This window comes from Haliotis rufescens, unplaced genomic scaffold (genome assembly GCF_023055435.1).
Source record: "Haliotis rufescens isolate VD_foot unplaced genomic scaffold, xgHalRufe1.0.p SCAF_60, whole genome shotgun sequence".
NCBI classification, from domain to species: Eukaryota; Metazoa; Mollusca; class Gastropoda; order Lepetellida; family Haliotidae; genus Haliotis; species Haliotis rufescens.
In genome coordinates this window covers 1,608,720-1,629,058 of record NW_025964335.1, presented here as the reverse complement: position 1 = coordinate 1,629,058, position 20,339 = coordinate 1,608,720, and the positions used below count along the sequence as shown (strand labels likewise).

General features: G+C 40.6%; 1 protein-coding gene across 12 annotated transcripts in view; it reads left to right on the top strand.

Annotated features, from left to right (window-relative positions):
- Window positions 1-20,339, top strand: part of LOC124140779 (pyruvate kinase PKM-like) — an 82,810-nt gene that overhangs the window by 21,491 nt on the left and 40,980 nt on the right. For all 12 annotated transcript variants that reach the window (XM_046508533.2, XM_046508536.2, XM_046508535.2 and 9 more), the window contains exons 2-4: window positions 2,391-2,468; window positions 15,998-16,154; window positions 19,271-19,362. In XM_046508533.2, coding sequence (XP_046364489.1) covers window positions 2,391-2,468; window positions 15,998-16,154; window positions 19,271-19,362 — 327 coding nt within the window. The remainder of the gene's footprint in view (window positions 1-2,390; window positions 2,469-15,997; window positions 16,155-19,270; window positions 19,363-20,339) is intronic.

The following is a 20,339-nucleotide window of genomic DNA, read 5'->3' as shown; positions in this document are numbered from 1 at the left end:
AACTTTTTAAAAACTTAAATACTTAATTTTTGTTTCAAATCCTGAAAAAGAACAAAATAAATCAAATATTTGTGTTTTTACCTGTGTTAACGAGTTTACCTGCGTTAACAAGTTTACCTGTGTTAACGAGTTTACCTAAGAGGCTGTAAGTGTATCATAAGTAATATGTGACATCAGTATAGAAAACAAAGTCAGTACCAAGAGTTGTAAACTTGTTTATTTGTTTACAGATGTGCATGAAGAGAATTTACCTGTAACACCTGGGATTACCTGTGCCGTCCAAGATGACAAGACCACTGTGTTATGTTTACCTTGTATCTGTGATTTATTTTTGTGATTTGTAATACAATTTGAGCCAAAATTCATTGTCTGTTTTCATTTTTTCAGTGTTTTCAAGTTTTATTTCACTTGTAAACACCTGTAATTAGAAAATAACAAAGGTTAGAGACAATAACAACAAAGAATGTTAAAGTATACTTAATCCTCTTTACAATGGTATATGATAAATGTATATTAAAAGCAAGTTTCTGGTAGAAAAAGTGCATCAAAAATGATAGTGTGATTTTCAAATAATACTGCCAGGGAGGCCAGTGTACAGGCCTTGTCAGTGTCAGGGACTGCAGGGTCTCAAGGGACATAACTCTGGGGCAGCCAGTGATGAAAGAGTTAATACTTAATGCTTTTAAATGTTCCGCAACTAGTTTTAAATCTTATCTGTGATATTCTAGTTATCATACTGTCCTTCAATGACAGATTTTTATAAAGTTTAAATATATGTATATTTCATGTATAACTTCTCGTCACGATATGGCTGAAATATTGCCGATGTGACGTAAAGCATTAACTCACTCACTCACTCACTCAAGGCGAATGCCATGTTTTTAATATTTTGGATTGAGAGAACAGAGATACTTTTTAAAAAAAGGGGCGGTCGGGTAGCCTAGTGGTTTAAGCGTTCGCTTGTCACGCCGAAGACCCGGGTTCGATTTCCGACATGGGTACAATGTGTGAAGCCCATTTCTGGTGTTCCCCGCCATGATATTGCTGGAATATTGCTAAAAGCGGCGTAAAACCATACTCACTCACTCACTTTTAAAAAAAAGTGTTCTTACACAGTGACAAGTCCGAAAGAACTTCAAGGCCCATTCTGCAATAGAAATGCACAGTTTTGGTCCAACAAAAAGCAAAACCTTTAAAAATAGCAAATTTCTACTAGTCCTCATGATACCGTAACTATTGGGCAGTTTGGCAAGGACTATAGATTTAGTGCCAATTTCTATCATTGCCTTGAACAACATCTTCCAACCAATCAGATTGCAGGACACGCTCCTATTCATTTTACAATAAAAAATCCTCATACATGACCTTATGAAAAGCTGCTAGTATCACTGCATCAAGTTGTCCGTTTCTGTCCGTCCTTGCCCGTCGTCTGAGGCGTCAAATTCGCTGTTCAGAGTTGCATCCCATTGGGCATGGCTGAAACCTATGACTGTGTTTTCGAATTCCAGAAACCTATGACTGTGTTTTTGAATTCCTGAAACCTATGACTGTGTTTTCAAATTCCCGAAACCTATGACTGTGTTTTCAAATTCCAGAAACCTATGACTGTGTTTTCAAATTCCAGAAACCTATGACTGTTTTTGAATTCCAGAAACCTGTCATTGTGTTTTCGAATTCCAGAAACCTATGACAGTGTTTTCAAATTCCAGAAACCTATGACTGTGTTTTCAAATTCCTGAAACCTATGACTGTGTTTTCAAATTCCAGAAACCTATGACTGTGTTTTCAAATTCCTGAAACCTATGACTGTGTTTTTGAATTCCAGAAACCTATGACTGTTTTTGAATTCCAGAAACCTGTCATTGTGTTTTCGAATTCCAGAAACCTGTCATTGTGTTTTTGAATTCCTGAAACCTATGACTGTGTTTCCAAATTCCTGAAACCTATGACTGTGTTTTCAAATTCCAGAAACCTATGACTGTGTTTTCAAATTCCAGAAACCTATAATTGTGGGTTTCAATCCCATTTTGCCCTGATATGTTTCTAGGTATGTCAACACCATACCCGTGCTCGTGGGTTTCACCAAAGTGGTAAACGTCAGACCTGCATCAGTTCAGGATTTCCTCCCACATTAAGCTGACAAGCAGTGATGTAACTGGGTCACTGTTCAAAGCAGAATTAAGCTCAATTAAATCACTCTGTCTTTTCTTTATTTTGTGGACCAACAATATTTGGTAATGTGCAGTATGTTCTAATGCAAGCAGTTCTTGTGACTGGCAGATGTAGACCACACAGGAAACACTGAGTAGTTCAATCGCCAAAGCTAATGCCACAGATTCGCCGCATGATGCTTCAAATCTTGCCAATACATTGATTGTTTATTTCTGCAGATGGCACAACAGTTAGCTAAGCCAGGAGCATCAGGCCTGTTGCCACGGATACCATCACGATCAGGCAAACTAGGAGCTGTAAGTACTTAGTTCATGACCTTGACCTCTTTGCTTCCCAGAGGAAGTTGCGTTCATGACATCCTTTTGTTTCCCCCACAGAGGAATTTGTGGCATTTTGTGTAATTAAGATTGATTTGAAGTGGAATCTGTCTGAACTGTACTTGGGGGTACGGGTGGCCCAGTCGTCTAAGGTGCAGCGATTCGCCGTGCAGAGTTGCGTCCCTTTGGCACGCCAGAAACCTGTGATTGTGGGTTCGAATCCCAGTTCGCCCCGATTATGTTTCTAGGTTTGTCAGCACCATACCCGTGCTCGTGGGTTTCACAGAAGTGGTAAACGTCTGAGACCTGCATCACTTCAGGCTTTCCTCCCAGATTAAGCTGACACGCCGCGATATAACTGGAATACTGTTAAAAGCGGCATTAAACCCAACTCAATCACTCACTCACACTGAACTGTACTTTAGTGTGACTGGGAATAAATGTCTGGTTAAGTCAGCTTTCGGGATCAGACAGAAATCTGATTTTAGCGAAGAGTTACATCACTTAGTATCTCTACTGAAATGAACCAACAAGATTGAAGATGTGTGTACATGTACAATAATATTTATTTCAATAAACAAATGCTGACTACAACTGAATGCTGAACCCGGAGCTCAAGATAAGATATGCAATATGATAGGGGTGAAACAATATGATACGTATCGCGATACATAGGTCATATGATATGTAATGCAATACACATATCTATGTCAAATCACCTGGAAACTTCTGGACAATAAATATTTCAGAACAGGTTCAAAAGGAAAAGCTAGCTGTCGACACATGTTCGTAATGGCTTTTTTTAGTAGCGAACTTGAAACACCAATTAAAAGACATTTTCCTATATCTGACTGATAAAAATGCCAGGGGTCATTAAGCGAGTAGTAAGTAATTAATTAAAGTAATATTATTGTAAACACAAATAATACATCAAGCATCAAGACTAAATAAAATGCTGTAAAATGCATTTGTTGAAACAGCATGGTTTGAAATTAAGGCTACTTCTGTGCATCTGTCAGTGTGGGTTACTACTGCAGTTAAATTAGTACTTTGAAAAAAACGGGCATAGGTTCCTCGCACCTGGCTGTCAGCCGGGTCTAGGAGCAATACTGCCATAAACCCCCCCAAAATTGAGTTTTTACTCTTGGGTTTCTATTTTAATTGGGTTATTATATTTGTCATTGGGTAACCAATATTTGTTTCACTCATCTATTCATAACTCTGTTGGGTTTTTCCCCAAAAGAGTGAACATTTTAAGATTTAAAAAAAATTAAATAATGTTTTAGATGTATATAACCATGATAACTGTTCTAAATATATAGGCTTGCCTCGGAAAGTAAATTACAGTAGAACATGGATATAACGAACTACAAGGGACCGGAGAAACCAGTTCCTTATATACGTTGTTCGTTATATACGTTTTTGCTCGGAAATGTCCGCCATCTTGGCCAAACCAAAACACAATACACACATACGCGTTTATACACGTTACCTCCCGCATCTACCGGTGATTCAGTTAAAAAGTACCCAATGATACATCTTCAAAACATTTTGATCCAATTGTAGGATCAATGTTTGTTTTACAGACAAGATTGGTCCAAATTACATGGACATGTAAGATTAACATAATGCAAGTTTAACAAGGTCAAATTGTCAGTGACACTTGACACTGAGTGATATTTCTCAGTTCACTATGTACGTGTCACTAATTACTGGTAGATGGGCCTTGTCGGTGATCAGATATCAGTTCACTATATCCTGTTAGCTGTAGAGAGATTGTTATGTACGTAAATTATATATTATAATATATTTGAGATAAATCGGGGGTTTTTTAACAGTGCGTTGTATGCGTTTGTTCGCTCTATCCGTGTTCTGCAGCTCTTAATTGTGTTTCGGTAGCTCTTTTCTACGCGTTGCTGAAAAAGCTTCATTGGGTATTTACGCGTGCTGTTCTTATACATTTGAGTTTTTCATTTAATGCATGCGTTTCTGTACGCAAGTTAATTGAAAGCAATTGGGTTTTGAATATTTTTTGGGGGTTTTTTTTAAGCAAATACGCTGCTTATCTGTAACTCTGCGAACGGACAAGCTGACTTGATAATATTGAAAAATATACTGTATTGATTCGCCTATCGCAGATGTTTTGTTCACCAACAAAAATAGATTTATAAGGTACTTTATTTGCCGGTCCACAGAGACTGGCAGTCCATGAATTAACGGACCAAGCCTAAGCTTCATAAGCTTACGGGTTATTACCAGTAAATAGAAACACTGATATCATATCTACGTGTTATGAACAATAATAAGGACATTAACATTCTCAGAATGACGCAAATTTTTATCTGAGCATTTCATTGGTCATTAGAAAGGCCATAAACCCATCAGAAAAAAGGATACAAACCAAACATATTTATGGTCCAGAAGTTAACTTAAAACTCGGAATAAGTTTTAAGTGAAAAGTGATTTTGTAAAACGAGTAAGACATCATGCCTTGGTAATGCACCCTAAGGGCCAACGATATCCAGTTTTGATGTGTCAGTGCTGCAGAAACACAGCCTAGATCTAACCCTGGGAAAGAATGCGAACTAAAAATTGAATAATTGATTGTTTTGAATACCTGTACATTTTGTACTGGCAGTATTTGTAAACAGGGAGACTCATCAGTCAGTCAGTCAGTTCGGTGTGGTGTGGTGTGGTGTGAGATAACGTCGGCCTGACATGTGTGTCAGGGCCCATACCATTGGTGATGTGGCCTTGCATTGCACGCAGTGACAACTTGACTTGGCATTCTACCATTGGGTCGACAGGTGCAGGAGGAGTGTTGTTAGATACTGGCCACTTGGGGAAGGTGCAATGATGAATGGAAGTGTGATGGATGGTTGTGTGATGGATGGTTCTGTGATGGATGGTTGTGTGATGGATGGGTGTGTGATGGGTAGGGCTGTTACGATTCACTCGCATATTCTGTGAATCGAACCGTATCCATTCATGAATTGAATTCGTTATTCGGGGTCACTAGAATCAAATATTCATGAATATGCAGTCATGTGCATTTACATACCCTGACCCTTAAAATATCGATAAGAACATGTTATAAGCATAGATTTCTTCAGTGACAGTATTTTAGTCACTGGTCATTGTCCCATTTGAGCAAACACTAGTACCTTGGTCAGTGAAGTATATTAAAGTATAATAAATAAATAATTAACAAACCATGTAAAATAATTTATTTTGTTCATGTTTCACTGAATATCATGAATAATACATCAACTGCTGACTTGTTATTATTCGTGAATAAATATTCGTATTCGTTACCCTACATTCATTATACGTATCATATTCGCCTTATAGTGTATTCTTTGCAGCCCTAGTGATGGGTGGTTGTGTGATGGATGGTAGTGTGATGGATGGTAGTGTGATGGATGGTTGTGTGATGGATGGTAGTGTGATGGATGGTTGTGTGATGGATGGTTGTGTGATGGGTGGTTGTGTGATGGATGGTTGTGTGATGGATGGTTGTGTGATGGATGGTAGTGTGATGGATGGTTGTGTGATGGATGGTTGTGTGATGGATGGTAGTGTGATGGATGGTTGTGTGATGGATGGTTGTGTATTGGATGGTTGTGTGATGGATGGTTGTGTGATGGATGGTTGTGTGATGGATTGTTGTGTGTTGGATGGTTGTGTGATGGGTGGTAGTGTGATGGATGGTTGTGTGATGGATGGTTGTGTGATGGATGGTTGTGTGATGGATGGTAGTGTGATGGATGGTTGTGTGATGGATGGTTGTGTGATGGATGGTTGTGTGATGGGTAGGGCTGTTACGATTCACTCGCGTATTCTGTGAATCGAACCGTATCCATTCATGAATTGAATTCGTTATTCGGGGTCACTAGAATCAAATATTCATGAATATGCAGTCATGTGCATTTACATACCCTGACCCTTAAAATATCGATAATAAACATGTTATATGCATAGATTTCTTCAGTGACAGTATTTTAGTCACTGGTCATTGTCCCATTTGAGCAAACACTAGTACCTTGGTCAGTGAAGTATATTAAAGTATAATAAATAAATAATTAACAAACCATGTAAAATAATTTATTTTGTTCATGTTTCACTGAATATCATGAATAATACATCAACTGCTGACTTGTTATTATTTCGTGAATAAATATTCGTATTCGTTACCCTATATTCATTATACGTATCGTATTCGCCTTATAGTGTATTCTTTGCAGCCCTAGTGATGGGTGGTTGTGTGATGGATGGTAGTGTGATGGATGGTAGTGTGATGGATGGTAGTGTGATGGATGGTTGTGTGATGGATGGTTGTGTGATGGATGGTAGTGTGATGGATGGTTGTGTGATGGATGGTTGTGTGATGGATGGTTGTGTGATGGATGGTTGTGTGATGGATGGTAGTGTGATGGATGGTTGTGTGATGGATGGTAGTGTGATGGGTGGTTGTGTGATGGGTGGTAGTGTGATGGATGGTTGTGTGATGGATGGTAGTGTGATGGATGGTTGTGTGATGGATGGTTGTGTGATGGATGGTTGTGTGATGGATGGTTGTGTGATGGATGGTTGTGTGATGGATGGTTGTGTGATGGATGGTTGTGTGATGGATGGTTGTGTGATGGATGGTAGTGTGATGGATGGTAGTGTGATGGATGGTTGTGTGATGGATGGTAGTGTGATGGATGGTTGTGTGATGGATGGTAGTGTGATGGATGGTAGTGTGATGGATGGTAGTGTGATGGATGGTTGTGTGATGGATGGTAGTGTGATGGATGGTAGTGTGATGGATGGTAGTGTGATGGATGGTTGTGTGATGGATGGTAGTGTGATGGATGGTAGTGTGATGGATGGTAGTGTGATGGATGGTTGTGTGATGGATGGTAGTGTGATGGTAGTGTGATGGATGGTTGTGTGATGGATGGTTGTGTGATGGATGGTTGTGTGATGGATGGGTGTGTGATGGATGGTAGTGTGATGGATGGTAGTGTGATGGATGGTTGTGTGATGGATGGTAGTGTGATGGATGGTTGTGTGATGGATGGTTGTGTGATGGATGGTAGTGTGATGGATGGTTGTGTGATGGGTGGTAGTGTGATGGATGGTTGTGTGATGGGTGGTAGTGTGATGGATGGTAGTGTGATGGATGGTAGTGTGATGGATGGTAGTGTGATGGGTGGTAGTGTGATGGATGGTAGTGTGATGGGTGGTTGTGTGATGGATGGTAGTGTGATGGATGGTAGTGTGATGGGTGGTTGTGTGATGGGTGGTTGTGTGATGGATGGTAGTGTGATGGATGGTAGTGTGATGGATGGTTGTGTGATGGGTGGTAGTGTGATGGATGGTAGTGTGATGGATGGTAGTGTGATGGATGGTTGTGTGATGGATGGTTGTGTGATGGATGGTAGTGTGATGGATGGTAGTGTGATGGGTGGTTGTGTGATGGGTGGTAGTGTGATGGATGGTAGTGTGATGGGTGGTAGTGTGATGGATGGTAGTGTGATGGGTGGTTGTGTGATGGATGGTAGTGTGATGGATGGTAGTGTGATGGGTGGTTGTGTGATGGGTGGTAGTGTGATGGATGGTAGTGTGATGGATGGTTGTGTGATGGGTGGTAGTGTGATGGGTGGTAGTGTGATGGATGGTAGTGTGATGGATGGTTGTGTGATGGATGGTAGTGTGATGGATGGTTGTGTGATGGATGGTTGTGTGATGGATGGTAGTGTGGTTGATGGTGCAGTGGTGGATGGTAGTGTGATGGATGGAGCAGTTGTAGATGGTAGTTTGATAAATAGTAGTGTGATGGATGGTGCAGTTGTAGATGGTAGTGTGATGGATGGTTGTGTGATGGATGGTAGTGTGGTTGATGGTGCAGTGGCAGATGATACTGTGATCTATTCTGCACTGATGGATGGTGCAGTGACAGATTGAATCAAGTAGGACTTGGGTTCAAAGGATGATAGGGTTCGTTTCAGGAGCACAGCTCGCATCACACAAGCTCGCATCACACAAGTGCTGAACTGGTGCCTTTTGGTATTCAGGTGTTTTATAAATTTTAGCATCTTACATTATTTCAGGAATTATTTTATTATTTTGCATTTTTTTTTAAGGGAAAAAGATTTAAAGCCTATTCAACCATCTGAGATTTGGTGAGGTATTTCAATTCCTTGTGTTTTGAACGAAAGGTCGTACATGCATCTCGGCGATCATTTCGATGGTTTTGGGGGTACCGGTGGATAGCCTGTTGCATTAATTACAGCTGTTTCTTTCACAGGACGTAGTTTTATGCATTGTTCATAAAACACTTTACTAAACAGCTATGTGGGTCAGTATTGGAGGGCGTACGCTGAAGCAGTCAGTAGGAAAACACTGAATACAACTGCATGTTACAGGATACCCTGTCCTTGCCAGACACTGTCAACACATTACACAACCCAGAGGTGACCTTCACAAGCATTTCACAGGGAAGGATGTGTGTGGGGCGTTCCCCCTGACTGTTCATGTACAGGGAAGGGTGTTGGGGGTGGGGTTAGTTAATGTAGAGTGGAAATGTTGGAGGGGTGTTTATGTTTTGTTTTTTGGTTTTGTGTTTGTTATTTAACGCCGCGCTGAGTGACATTCCAGCTTTTTTATTGTAGTCTGTAAATAATCGAGTCTGGACCAGACAATCCAGTGATTGACACGAGTATTGTTTCACGTAATTGGGATACGATGACATCAACCAAGTCAGCTTGCCTGACCACTCGATCCCGTTGGTCGCTTTTCTCGAAATCGTATGCGAAGTGATCGGTAGATCGCACAACTCACCGTTATTTACAGCAACCATGGTCAGATTACCACTATTGACGCCTTGAAACGAACTGTAGTTGCAAGAGAATGGATACACATATCATAAATGCCATACCTTGACTTGTTAAAAGTTATATTTGAGGCAATTTGACCAGTGAATGTCAACATAACATTTGCACAGCTGATTGCTATTTCAGGCTAAGTAAATCATCATGTCTAGCGATGTTTTATATCAAATTTCAAAGTTTTGTTGACCAAGTTTGTTATACCTGTTCATTCACCTAAATTTGCTGAAGGGATGGGTTTTTTAAAGTGAATAACACTCGCTAAAAAGGATTTTACACTATGAAACACAAACTTCTATTCTTATCTTTTTTTTTAAACTCTAAAAACGTGCAATGTAGATCATGTTAGGTAGGCAGAGCATGTTTACGGTTTTGTTGGTCATCAACCCCCGATGACTCCACCTCGGTCAAACCGCTGATCGTCTATCAATTATTTGGATCCCGAAGACAGCATTGTCGTGAAGGATCACTGTATTTCATGTTTATTGTCACATGCACATGATGCAAGGATTTACCTGAACCTTCACATTCCTGGTGAGATCCCTTGGACACGCCAGAAACCAATGATTGTTGGTTCGAATCCCGGTTCGCCCCGATTATGTCTCTAGGTTTGTCAGCACCATACCCGTGCCTGTGGATTTCACCGAAGTGGTAAACGTCTGAGACCTGCATCACTTCGGGCTTTTTCTCACTCAATCACTCCTGGTGAGAATTGGTCCTCAGCAACCTATCCTGGTCATAAGAGGTGACCAATTGGATCGATTGTTATGTCTCAGCGTACCCTGATGATGTGGATTGTTGCTCCGAATAATTGTGCTCATTCGTATTATTTGTGTGTATGGCGTTAGGGCTGGGATGGGTAATTCAGGAATCGGGTCGGGTGGGTACTGAGCAGGCCCCGGGTATCCACAGGACCACCCGGACCCATGGTTGGTCACGTGATATATTGTTTTATGACAAAAATTATGTAGAATTCTATGGTTACACTACAAGTCACTAATGTTCGCATTGCTGTCTGACTATGTACGCATTCCTTCTGACGTTTATATGTTTAAATAAAAATAAGGCTTCAGTCAACTTCAGTGTATGCCTGACCAGATCGTTTTTACGTGTATCTAAATACATTTTGCCAGGGCTCGGTCAAACTATTCCCAATCAGACATTTTGTACCCAACTCTTGAGACCTACAGTGGGTACCCAGGTATTGTCGGGTTATAGCAGGGTGGATACCAGGATACCTGGGTAGTAAATTGGGACTTGTCCAGGCCCTATATAGCATACATAAATGCAAGTATTGCAATGCAGGAATATTTATCTAGGGGTCATAGAGATAGTGACATAGGCATCTATCTTGCAAAGCCTGTGTGAAATAGGACAATCTTGAGTAGTCCACTGGGCTGAGTTTGGAGAGTGTAGATGTGATCATATGGAGCGATGATGTGCCTAGTGTCAGGCTGATTGGGAGGGGCGTGAGGTGGCACGTGCCCACGACGTCACTGATACAGGCCAGCCTGGACATAACACAGGATATAACATAGAAGGTGTGGAGTGGTTGGGTTGATAAGGCCACTGGTTGATTTGGTGTCATATTCACCGTGTTTATGCATTGTAACATACAATACCATGTGTGCACTGGTTTGGAATTAACCGGACCTATCACACACGTATGTGCTCATTAGTGGACAGGGACATAACCTGTGACATCCACAAGCCCAAATACTGATAACACATAGCGAGGTGTGAGGTGTTGTAAGTATATGGGTTGGTTTGTTGTTATTTAACGCAGCACTCAGCAATATTCCAGCTATATGACAGCGGTCTGTAAATAATCGACTCTGGACCAGACAATCCAGTGATTAATATCATGAGCATCGTTCCACACAATTGGGATCGGTGACGTGCATCAACAAAGTCAGCGATACTGTGATATCGCTATTTGACATCACCTGGTATATAGAGCATGAAAAAATGATATTATGATACATAACGTGGGTGCGGCGTTAAACAACAAACTAACATTGTCGAGTCATGGCACTCACATCACGCAAAATAGAGTCGACTTTTCATGCATCATTGGCTTACTATAGTAGGGTTCATTCGAGGAATTTTCTGACATGGGCCCTTTATGTGGAAATATCAAATATTCAAGAGGTACCCCATACAGCACAATGTGAAATTACCCCATTGTATTTGAAAATGTCGGTCTTTTTTCAAACTTAGGCCCCCACCCTAGAATTATCCCTGCTGTAAATTATGCCTATTTTATGGCCTGATTGTCATACTCATAGTAAGTGGGAGTATAGTACTGTGGTTCTGTGTGAGCGAGGACAAGTTCAAGGCACTCGTGATTCTGTCGTGAAATGCCTGGTGATATTTCTAAAACTCGGATACAAACACTGTGTGGAGCTTGTGTTACATTTACAGTATTTACTGGATCTGTAATCAGGGTTCACTCTCGGAAACAAACACTGTGTGGAGCTTGTGTTACATTTACAGTATTTACTGGATCTGTAATCAGGGTTCATTCTCGGAAACAAACACTGTGTGGAGCTTGTGTTACCATGTTACATTTACAGTATTTACTGGATCTGTAATCAGGGTTCACTCTCGGAAACAAACACTGTGTGGAGCTTGTGTTACATTTACAGTATTTACTGGATCTGTAATCAGGGTTCACTCTCGGAAACAAACACTGTGTGGAGCTTGTGTTACATTTACAGTATTAACTGGATCTGTAATCAGGGTTCATTCTCGGAAACAAACACTGTGTGGAGCTTGTGTTACTTTTACAGTATTAACTGGATCTGTAATCAGGGTTCATTCTCAGAAACAAACACTGTGTGGAGCTTGTGTTACATTTACAGTATTTACTGGATCTGTAATCAGAGTTCACTCTCGGAAACAAACACTGTGTGGAGCTTGTGTTACATTTACAGTATTTACTGGATCTGTAATCAGGGTTCATTCTCGGAAACAAACACTGTGTGGAGCTTGTGTTACATTTACAGTATTAACTGGATCTGTAATCAGGGTTCATTCTCGGAAACAAACACTGTGTGGAGCTTGTGTTACATTTACAGTATTTACTGGATCTGTAATCAGAGTTCACTCTCGGAATTTCCTGACATGGGCCCTTTATGTGAAAAGTTCAAATGTTTAAGGGATACGCCCATATAGCACAATGTTAAATTGCCCAATTGTATTTGAAAATGTTGGCCTTTTTTAAATTTACAGGGGCTAAAAACTGAAGGCCTTACCCTAGAATAACCCCTGATCCAATCTTCAGAATGATTCCAAAACCATCATCTTGGTTACATGACGTCTTGGTTTGGTCACTTTAAGCATTAGAGTTATACCTCCACAAATAGAAACTTAGAGGAAATGGTTGTGAAGGTTGCGAAGAGGCTGCTCAGTTTTTGCAAGTTCGATAAATTCTGAGCCTCACATATTACAAGTAATTGTGTAATAGTGAGATATTTTGTTGTGGACATTATTGTCCACAAAACCTAGAGTCAGTTGAGCAAATAATTTCAATTACCGAATTGTCTCGTCCAGACTTAATTATTAACAGGCCACCGTCTTGTAGCTGGAATATTGCAGCGTTTGGCATTAAACAAGAAACAAACAATTTCTGCAACATGTGACTAGGTACTAGGTCATTTCACTCGTGAAGATCCGGGGTAGAATAGGTCTTCAGCAACCAACCGTAAAAGGCGACAATGCTTGTCATAAGAGGCGACTTACAGGATCAGGTGGTCAGGCTCGCTAACTTGGTTGATGCATGTCATGGTATCCCAATTGCATGGATCGATGCTCATGATGCCAATCACTGGATTGTCTGGTCCAGACTCGATTATTTACAGACCGCTGTCATACAGCTGGATTGTTGCTTAATGCGGCGTTAAACAACAAACAAACAACAATGTACTGGCCCAGTCTTGGTTAGTTACAATGACGTGAGATAGCTGGAACTATACTGCTGAACAACAAACAGACAAACAAAACAAACAAACTATGTCATTTGAGGTAGGTAAACTAAGTTTTTGCAGCTCAATTTATGCTGGGATGGGTGACATGGGTGGCCCAGTTTTGTCAAGGGTGCCACAAATCTGCCCAGCAAATTGTGACATGTTCCACATGCCTGGATGCTTTTGTTGTGGGTCAAAATACCGGTTTGCCCTGGTTATATTTCTGAGCCCCTTTACCTGTCCCGTCTCGTGGGTTTCACCAAAGTCAGTGTTAAACTTCTAAGGCCAGGCTTTTTTTTATTTTTAGGATTACGGATTTTTCAGCCCAAAGTCCACGGTTGGAGGAATTTGGGTGAACAAACAGGTATAACAAACCTGGTAAAAAAATATGAAATTTGATATAAAATATCACCAAACACGATAATTTAGCTTTAAAAATCTATTTCCTGCTCTCATAGGCATTGCTTTATATGCAGAGATTAAGATTATTGTGTGTATTGTCTCATAAACTAAGCCGGAAATAGCAACCAGCTGTACACACGTTCTCCCAATCTACCAGTGATTCAGTTAAAAAGTACCCAGTGATTCATTTGTAACATATGTATCCATTCACTGGCAACTAAAGTTCGCTGCAAAGCGTAATCTGACCGTGGTTGCTGTAATTATAAATAATTGTGAGTTGTGCCATCTACTGATCACTTCACATACGATTTCGCCGAAATTAATATAAACAATATGGAATTAAATTTTCTATAAAATCAATAAAATCAATAAAATGTATTACAAACATAAGTCCAGATATACATTGAACACATTTTTATAACCAGATAGTATAATAATAGTTTTGAACTGCGTACTTGAGTTCGGATTTATTGACTGGTATTTCCTGTGTTCCTGCTCGCGCTGATCAGCTGATGTTTTTTTGTGATTGGGAAAAACATTGTGTCAGTGAAAAAGCTTGAGCTTGTTAAAATGTAAGTAAATTTTGGGAGCCATGCGTTACCGCGCTCTATAACAGATTAAGCGCTATATTGAAGGGTGCAATAGCGAGGGAACATTGTACTAAGATGTGCATTCTGTATCGTGGTGTATCGATAACGAGGCCCTCGTGTAACGTATCGTGGGTCAAGTATCGCAATACATCGGAATATAGTTGTATCGTTTTACCCTTAGTCATCGTAGTGTTTCTAGTGAGGTAATTAAATTTGTTCAGGGTTCGAAATTCCCGTACATCTGCTAGTCCATGACTATTATTCAGAAAGACTAGTGACATTTCCTTGTGGACTGCCACTTTTATCAGTTTGTTTGTTTGTTTGTTTGTTTGTTTGTTTGTTTGTTTGTTTGTTTGTTTGTTAAATGCCACACTCAGCAATATTCCAGTCTGGACCAGACAAACCAGTGACTGACATCATGAGCATCGATGTAAGCAATTGGGATATGATGACATGCATCAACCAAGTCAGCAAGCCCGACCACCCAATACCATCAGGTGGCTGGCCACTTTGTAGCCCTGGGTACCAATGTGAAACTGCGGCATGGTATATACTTTGGCCAGAACTATATAAAACTGAGACACGTTGGAACTTATGAGTTCAAGCAAGCACACACACACACACACACACTAACACTAACACTAACACACTAACACACACTAACCCACTAACACACTAACACTAACACACTAGATATGACGTTAAACCCCGGTCACCTCACTTACTTTCACCAGTAGGCAGATAGCAATTCTGAAGCAGATAATATTTGATATTTTTAGTGAAAATAGAAATTAATTTTGAACACTGAAAACTCATCCAAAGCCTAAACATTTGACACAGCTTGTAATTGTATTGTTGTTTGAAGTTGCCAGATGCATGCAAAACATTCAACAATGTTTTTAAATGCAATGAGACTTGTCAGCTGTTGTAAACCAAATTGATTTTATTTATCATTAATTATATCTGTTAGAGTTGTTTTGGAATTGTGAAAATTGCAATTTAAAACAAATATTTATAAGTTATTCAGTAAATAGAGTTGCTGTTTGTTTATATAATCTGTTGTGAAGAAAAACACTGTTTGACTGAAATGGTGGCCATTTTGAAATCCATGATTGCTGCCTCAAAAATTCATGGAAAAACAGGCAGCATGATTTTTCTTGATCATTGATGTTGCCTTGTTGGCAACTAAACTTTAACTAAACTAAACTACCTAAACTTTTCTCATTTCCTTTATTTATGACATTGACCCATATACTTATTTGTTTAAATATTTGTTCGTTTGTATATTTGTTGTTTAACCTTGCACTCAGCCCTATTCCAGCTATGTGACAGCAGTCTGTAAATAATCAAATCTGGACAAGGCGATTCAGTGATTGACATCATGAGCATCGATCCACACAATTGGGATACGATGACATGCATCAACCAAGTCCGTGAGCCTGACCACCCGATCCCGTTAGTTGCCTCTTATGACAAGTATAGTCACCTTTTACGGCAAGCATGGGTTGCTGAAGTCCTATTAAACTAAATAACAGTTGAACCTGTGGTGTGACCATGGCAACAGTGTTGTTTGTGTTACAGTTCAACCTGGGGTGTTACCATGGTGACAATGTTGTTTGTGTTACAGTTCAACCTGGGGTGTAACCATGGTAACAGTGTTGTTTGTGTTACAGTTCACCATCGAGGATGAGGAGTGTAAGGGGGACTACTACCTGCAGACTCAGCAGCTGCAGGCTGCTCAGGCCACCTCCCACATCGACCACATGTGCTGCCTCGACATCGACTCCGAGCCCCACATGGTCAGGAAGTCCGGCATCATCTGTACTATCGGTGAGTCTGTCTGATTGATTGTCTGTCTGTCTGTCAAAATGAAAAACGCGTAAGGGGATGCGTGTATGTTGGTTTTCTTGCGTCCTATCTTTTTTCAGTGCATATTTTTGTATATGGGACGCTGTGAATGCAAACACTGCATGTGTGTGTGTGCGCAAGTGTCTGTATGTCTTCATATCCAAACGTGTGTGCAAGTGTCTGTATGTCTTTATATCCAAATATGTGTGCAAGTGTCTGTATGTCTTTATATCCAAATGTGTGTGCAAGTGTCTGTATGTCTTTATATCCAAACCTTGTGTGCAAGTGTCTGTATGTCTTTATATCCAAATGTGTGTGCAAGTGTCTGTATGTCTTCATATCCAAACGTGTGTGCAAGTGTCTGTATGTCTTTATATCCAAATGTGTGTGCAAGTGTCTGTATGTCTTTATATCCAAATGTGTGTGCAAGTGTCTGTATGTCTTTATATCCAAATGTGTGTGCAAGTGTCTGTATGTCTTTATATCCAAACGTGTGCAAGTGTCTGTATGTCTTCATATCCAAACGTGTGTGCAAGTGTCTGTATGTCTTTATATCCAAATGTGTGTGCAAGTGTCTGTATGTCTTTATATCCAAATGTGTGTGCAAGTGTCTGTATGTCTTTATATCCAAATGTGTGTGCAAGTGTCTGTATGTCTTTATATCCAAACGTGTGCAAGTGTCTGTATGTCTTCATATCCAAACGTGTGTGCAAGTGTCTGTATGTCTTTATATCCAAACGTGTGTGCAAGTGTCTGTATGTCTTTATATCCAAATGTGTGTGCAAGTGTCTGTATGTCTTTATATCCAAATGTGTGTGCAAGTGTCTGTATGTCTTTATATCCAAACGTGTGTGCAAGTGTCTGTATGTCTTTATATCCAAACGTGTGTGCAAGTGTCTGTATGTCTTTATATCCAAACGTGTGTGCAAGTGTCTGTATGTCTTTATATCCAAATGTGTGTGCAAGTGTCTGTATGTCTTTATATCCAAACGTGTGTGCAAGTGTCTGTATGTCTTTATATCCAAACGTGTGTGCAAGTGTCTGTATGGCCATCCGTGTGTGTACAAGTGTCTGTATGTCTTTATATCCAAACGTGTGTGCAAGTGTCTGTATGGCCATCCGTGTGTGTACAAGTGTCTATGTCCACCCATGTGTGTGTACAAATGTCTATGTCCATCAATATGTTAATGCAAGTGTCTGTATGTCCATCCATGTGTCTGTACAAATGTCTATGTCCACCCATGTGTGTGTACAAATGTCTATGTCCATCCATATGTGTGTGCAAGTGTCTGTATGTCCATCCATGTGTGTGTACAAATGTCTGTCCACCCATGTGTGTGTGCAAGTGTCTGTATGTCCATCCATGTGTGTGTACAAATGTCTGTCCATCCATGTGTGTGTGCAAGTGTCTGTATGTCTGTATGTCTGTATATCCAACTATGTCACTGTGTGTGCAGAAGTTAGTCAGCCTGTGTGTTTCAGTCTGCCTGTCTCCTGTCTGCTTGTCTAACTCTCAGAGCTGTGTTATGTATCGCGACATGCACAACACCTGATCATGCTTCCCCCTACAAACAGTACAATGTGTGTTGTGTTGTAGGGCCTGCCTGTCTCCTGTCTGCTTGTCTAACTCTCAGAGCTGTGTTATGTATCGCGACATGCACAACACCTGATCATGCTTCCCCCTACAAACAGTACAATGTGTGTTGTGTTGTAGGGCCTGCCTGTCTCCTGTCTGCTTGTCTAACTCTCAGAGCTGTGTTATGTATCGCGACATGCACAACACCTGATCATGCTTCCCCCTACAAACAGTACAATGTGTGTTGTGTTGTAGGGCCTGCCTGTCTCCTGTCTGCTTGTCTAACTCTCAGAGCTGTGTTATGTATCGCGACATGCACAACACCTGATCATGCTTCCCCCTACAAACAGTACAATGTGTGTTGTGTTGTAGGGCCTGCCTGTCTCCTGTCTGCTTGTCTAACTCTCAGAGCTGTATTATGTATCGCGACATGCACAACACCTGATCATGCTTCCCCCTACAAACAGTACAATGTGTGTTGTGTTGTAGGGCCTACCTGTCTCCTGTCTGCTTGTCTAACTCTCAGAGCTGTGTTATGTATCGCGACATGCACAACACCTGATCTTGCTTCCCCGTACAAACAGTACAATGTGTGTTGTGTTGTAGGGCCTGTCTGCTTGTCTAACTCTCAGAGCTGTATTATGTATCGCGACATGCACAACACCTGATCATGCTTCCCCCTACAAACAGTACAATGTGTGTTGTGTTGTAGGGCCTGCCTGTCTCCTGTCTGCTTGTTTAACTCTCAGAGCTGTATTATGTATCGCGACATGCACAACACCTGATCATGCTTCCCCCTACAAACAGTACAATGTGTGTTGTGTTGTAGGGCCTACCTGTCTCCTGTCTGCTTGTCTAACTCTCAGAGCTGTATTATGTATCGCGACATGCACAACACCTGATCATGCCTCCCCCTACAAACAGTACAATGTGTGTTGTGTTGTAGGGCCTGCCTGTCTCCTGTCTGCTTGTCTAACTCTCAGAGCTGTATTATGTATCGCGACATGCACAACACCTGATCATGCCTCCCCCCTACAAACAGTACAATGTGTGTTGTGTTGTAGGGCCTGCCTGTCTCCTGTCTGCTTGTCTAACTCTCAGAGCTGTATTATGTATCGCGACATGCACAACACCTGATCATGCTTCCCCCTACAAACAGTACAATGTGTGTTGTGTTGTAGGGCCTGCCTGTCTCCTGTCTGCTTGTCTAACTCTCAGAGCTGTATTATGTATAGCGACATGCACAACACCTGATCATGCTTCCCCCTACAAACAGTACAATGTGTGTTGTGTTGTAGGGCCTGCCTGTCTCCTGTCTGCTTGTCTAACTCTCAGAGCTGTGTTATGTATCGCGACATGCACAACACCTGATCATGCTTCCCCCTACAAACAGTACAATGTGTGTTGTAGGGCCTGCCTGTCTCTGTCTGCTTGTCTAACTCTCAGAGCTGTGTTATGTATCGCGACATGCACAACACCTGATCATGCTTCCCCCCTACAAACAGTACAATGTGTGTTGTAGGGCCTGCCTGTCGTGAGGTGGATACGCTTCAGAAGATGATGAACGAAGGAATGAATATCGCCCGCCTCAACTTCTCACATGGAACCCATGAAGTATGTAAGATTGTGATACGTATTCATTAGTAATAGTATTTCATTAAAGAATTGACTTTCACTTTGTGAGATTTCATTGGAGTATGAACCTTCATAGAGTGAGGGCCAAACTGTATGAACGTAGGAGCTTGCGATCTAAATAAGGGTGAAACGATACACCGATATTCCGATGCATCACAATACTTGACCCACGATAAGATATACGATAAACATGGGCCCATTTTGATACGCCACAATACGGAACGCAAATCTCAAGTACAGCGTTTCCTCGGTATTGTGCCTTTTAATAAACCGCTAACTTGGTTATAGCGTGCGCTAACGCATGGCTCCCAAAAACGTACTTACATTTTTAATAAGCTCAGGTTTTACACCGACAAATGTTTTTCCCCATCTCATAAAACATTATCAGCTGATCCCCGCAAGCACATAACACCGAAAATACCAGTTAGCAAATCCGAACTGAAGTACGCAATTCAATACCATTATTATACTATCTTGTTATTAAAACGTATTATTTGTATATCTGGACTTGTGTTTGTAATCTATGTTATTAATTTTATTCAAAATTTCATTTAATATTGTTTTCATTAAGTTTTGAGAAATCGTGTGTGAAGAGATACAGCAACCACGGTCAGATTACAGCTTTTGACGCATTGAAACAAACTTTAGTTACTAGAGAATGGATACATATATTAAAAATACCATACTTTGACTCGTTAAAAGTCATATTTGTGGCAATTTGGCTAATATATGTCAACATAACGTTATCGCAATCAAATACATGTAGCACGGGAAGTCCCTAGGGTGACTGGTCAAATTGTTCCACACATAAAAATATCCTGCAATCACCAGTACCAAAATGCTACACTTGTGGTTCTTATAATTATAAATATATAATTATATAGTAAAAGCTGCAACTAAGGTAACACGATATTGGAATAAATTATTCCTGATAAAACAATAATTTCAGATACAAT